The sequence below is a fragment of the Spinacia oleracea genome, chromosome 1 (genome assembly GCF_020520425.1).
Source record: "Spinacia oleracea cultivar Varoflay chromosome 1, BTI_SOV_V1, whole genome shotgun sequence".
Lineage (NCBI taxonomy): Eukaryota > Viridiplantae > Streptophyta > Magnoliopsida > Caryophyllales > Amaranthaceae > Spinacia > Spinacia oleracea.
The window spans coordinates 18415569-18419493 of NC_079487.1; the positions used below are offsets into that span (position 1 = coordinate 18415569).

Here is a 3925-nt window from a genome sequence, read left to right on the forward strand (position 1 = left end):
TATCTTTTGAAGAAATTTCCGCCTATAAGTAACACAATCGTCGTTCATAAACAATGTTAAAAACCATAAATAATACACATGTAGAAATAATTTTTACCGCCGTATCTAGAACAATAAGTTCTATAGGCCAGAAAACAAGGGTCCCTATAGCTTCTCCGATGGTTACAGCTTCTCCTTCAAGCGGCACGGGCAAAGGAGTGTCCATCTCCGTAGAATAGCTGATACCAACTCGTGCATATCCTGATGGTATTGGTAGTAGATGCATCACTGTGCCAGTTTTGAAGTTGTGAACATTCCCCGTAGCAACCACTCGATACCGAGGATTGGACAATGCTAATTTGCAAGGAGTTAAACCCTACAAGAGTCAACAAATGAGTTACAAATTCACAGCATCAACGTCAATGGAAATCGCATTAGTCATGTTTCTTTATCTAAATTAATTCAGAAATCACGAGAATGTGGCAGATTGTTTTTTCAAATCAGAATTATTTGGTTCAATCTATTTACCTCGGGAATAATACAAATATCTTGTTTTGTAGTTGCGTCCCCAATGTGATCTAGCTTCAAAACTTCGACATTCTCCTATAAATGAAACTTTGTCATGTTAGTTGTTCAAAGGAAAGCACTTAAACTGAATTAGAGAGCATAAGAACCAGCAAAAATAGAACGAGTCAGCTGATATTGCTGACTGCAGTACGCTGCTGCTGACTGCAGTATGCTGCTGCTCATCTGTTGAGAAACTTTTAATCTAATACCAGAAGTATATGAGAACTTATATATGAGAAACTTTTAATCTATATTGTTGTGTGTCCTGATCATAATGGAGTTTCCTTGTCCAATCAGATTTTTAAGGTATGCGTCAGTCAAAGAAATGGAACCAAAGTCTTATTAGGAAGCCAACTAAATCAGTCAAAGAAACGGAATTGACATAGGCACATGGTTCAATGAAAATATTTAATCTATTTACCTCAGGAGAACTAGCCTTAGGCGTGTCCCGAATGTGATCGAACATTAAGCCATCAAGATTCTCCTCCTCGACGTCCATTTCATCGTCCTCCTCCTCCTCGTCTTTCTCCTCCTCCTCCTCCTCCTCGTCTTTCTCCTCCTCCTCCTCGTCTTCCTCCTCCTCCACCGAATGATTCTTTCTTCCCTTAGGCTTTCTGCTCTTCATATCCTTACATCCCATAATCCCCTTCCCTTCTATCCCTCCCGAATATCTAGGCTTTGGAATCCCTACAGCTTCAAGCGAAGAAAGAAATTGACTACAATGTTCAATGGCTTCTTCTAGCACGTAGCGCTCAGCAATGCAACCTTCTGGTCGACTTCCATTCATAACATAATCCTTCAAAATCTTCATGTATCTCTTGACAGGGTACATGTATCTTAAATAAGCAGGCCCACACAGTTGGATTTCTCTAACCAAGTGGACAGTTAAATGGACCATTATGTCGAAAAAGGAAGGCGGAAAATACATCTCCAATTGGCATAAAGTAATAATAATGCCACTTTGCAAGCTAGTCAACTTCGACGGGTCAATCTCCTTGCTACATATCTCACTGAAGAAAATACAAAGTTTGGTGATTGCATCTCGAACATGATCTGGTAAAATGGAGCGAATAGCCACTGGTAATAGATGCTCCATGAGAATGTGATAGTCATGAGATTTCATACCTATCAACTTTAGGTCTTTCATTGAGACAAGATTTTTAATGTTAGAAGAATATCCCTCTGGAACCTTAATTCCATGTAAAGACTCACAAAGCACCTTTTTTTCTTTCCTACTAAGAGTGTAGCATGCCGGAGGGAGATAGGTACGACTTCCTTTCTTCTTTACAGGATGCAATTCTTTTCTAATTTTCAAGTGCGCTAAATCATTTCTCGCATTTTCCCCGTCTTTACTCTTGCCGGGCATATTAAGGAGTGTACCAACCAAACTTTCACAAATATTCTTCTCAATATGCATCACATCAAGAAAGTGCCTAACATACAAGTTCTTCCAGTATGGAAGACCAAAAAAAACTGACTCTTTCTTATAGCCCTTACTAGGGAGTTGGTTGGCATTTAGTTTTCCATGTTTCACATTCAACCCTTGCACTTTCTTAAATATCTGATCCCCAGACAAAGGAATAGGAAATTTACCTTCTTCGCACTTACCATTAAAAACCTTTTTCCACTTTCGGTAACGATGCTTCACAGGAAGCCCCTTTCGATTTGCCATGTACACAATCTTGTTAGAGTTAGGTATTCTAATCGAGGATGTGTTCTCATCACATATAGGGCAAGCGTTATAACCTTTGACACTATATCCTGAGAGATTACCATATGCCGGAAAGTCATTAATAGTGCCAAATAGCATGGCTTTTAAATTGAAATTTTCTTTACGGTGAGCATCAAACACCTCTACACCTGACTCCCACAACAACTTTAAATCTTCAACTAATGGTGCTAAATAAACATCAATATCATGGCCTGGTTGCTTTGGGCCCGAAATCAATGTAGATAACATCCTATACTTCCGCTTCATACACAAAGCCGGAGGAAGATTATATATCATTAAAATTACCGGCCATGTGCTATGAGTGCTACGTTGATTATCATGAGGGTTCATGCCATCAGTTGCAAGGGCAAGTCGCAAATTTCTAGGTTCAGCTCCGAAATCAGGGAAGTCTTTGTCAATCTTGACCCATTGTGGAGAATCGGCAGGGTGTCTCAACATACCATCTTTCTCCCTTCCATCTGAATCCGCATGCCATGTCAAATTCTTTGCCTCTACTGGAACACTGAAAAGACGTCTGAATCTTGGTATTATTGGAAAGTACCACATGACTTTGGCAGGCACCTTATTTATCTTATATCTAGAAACACTACACTCGGGGCAACTCTCCAATGAGGCATATTCTTTTCGATACAAGATGCAATCATTTGGACAAGCGTGAATTCTCTCGTAACTCAAGCCAATTGAGGTTAGCATCTTTTTAGCATCATAAGTGCGAGAAGGAAGCAAGTTTCCCTCGGGAAGAATCTCATGGAATGCTTCTATGAACTCAGTAAAGCATTTATCGGTCACGCCATTACTCGCCTTAATGCTAAGCAGTTTTAGCACACCAGATAATCTACTAAATTTAGAACATCCAGAATACAATGGTTTCTTTGCATCACTAGACAAGTTACCCAACATCTCTGGACAATCTTGAATGCTTTCTTGTAAGGCATTAATCATTTCTTCTACCCCGTCATCATCATACGTAAGTTCTTCGTGTGTCTTGTCTTCCATCCAAGTATCAAATCCCATACCAGTATCTACGTTAGAAGAAGCATCCCCTAAAACTTCACCGTGGCTTAACCAACACTTATACAGTTGATTAATACCCTTAGTAATAAGATGATCTCTTATAACTTCAACACCAAGTCGAACCATGTTATTGCATTCAACACATGGACACAAAATATTATTCTCATCCTCCGAATGTTCAACTGCAAATGAAATAAAATCCTCTACTCCTAGCTCATAATCATCACTACATCGCTTAGCATTCATCCATTTTCGATCCATAACTGTTATGATATTTTTAAAAAAAGTGTAATGATAGCAGAAGAACATATTAGCATAAAAAAGTATAACACCACAATCACAGCAGAATACATTGGCATAAACAAGCTGACATATTAGGATAAACAAGCTGACAGATTACCATAACAAGTAGAACAACACAATCATAGCATAACAGATTAGCATTAACTAACAAAACAATCAAATGCACACTACATGTAATAATTTGTAGTTGATCTACTCCAGAATCAGCTATCAGGTCTTTGTTGCCGAATGCAGAAATATATTTCTTTAACTCACTTTGAATATTTCTGTAAATCGTAAGATTCCATTTTAGCCACTTCCTAAAATGTTGTTATGTTTTGAATTGGGAAT

The 3925-nt window shown here is 38.5% G+C and overlaps 1 protein-coding gene across 1 annotated transcript; it reads right to left on the minus strand.

The window, feature by feature from the left end:
* Positions 1 to 348: 348 nt before the first annotated feature.
* On the minus strand, positions 349 to 3553 carry LOC110781246 (uncharacterized). The gene is made up of 3 exons (XM_056832110.1): positions 1133 to 3553; positions 654 to 748; positions 349 to 355 (listed from the first exon to the last, which is right to left on the minus strand). Exons 1-3 carry the CDS (start codon positions 3551 to 3553, stop codon positions 349 to 351), a joined length of 2523 nt encoding a protein of 840 aa, XP_056688088.1.
* Positions 3554 to 3925: the final 372 nt, after the last annotated feature.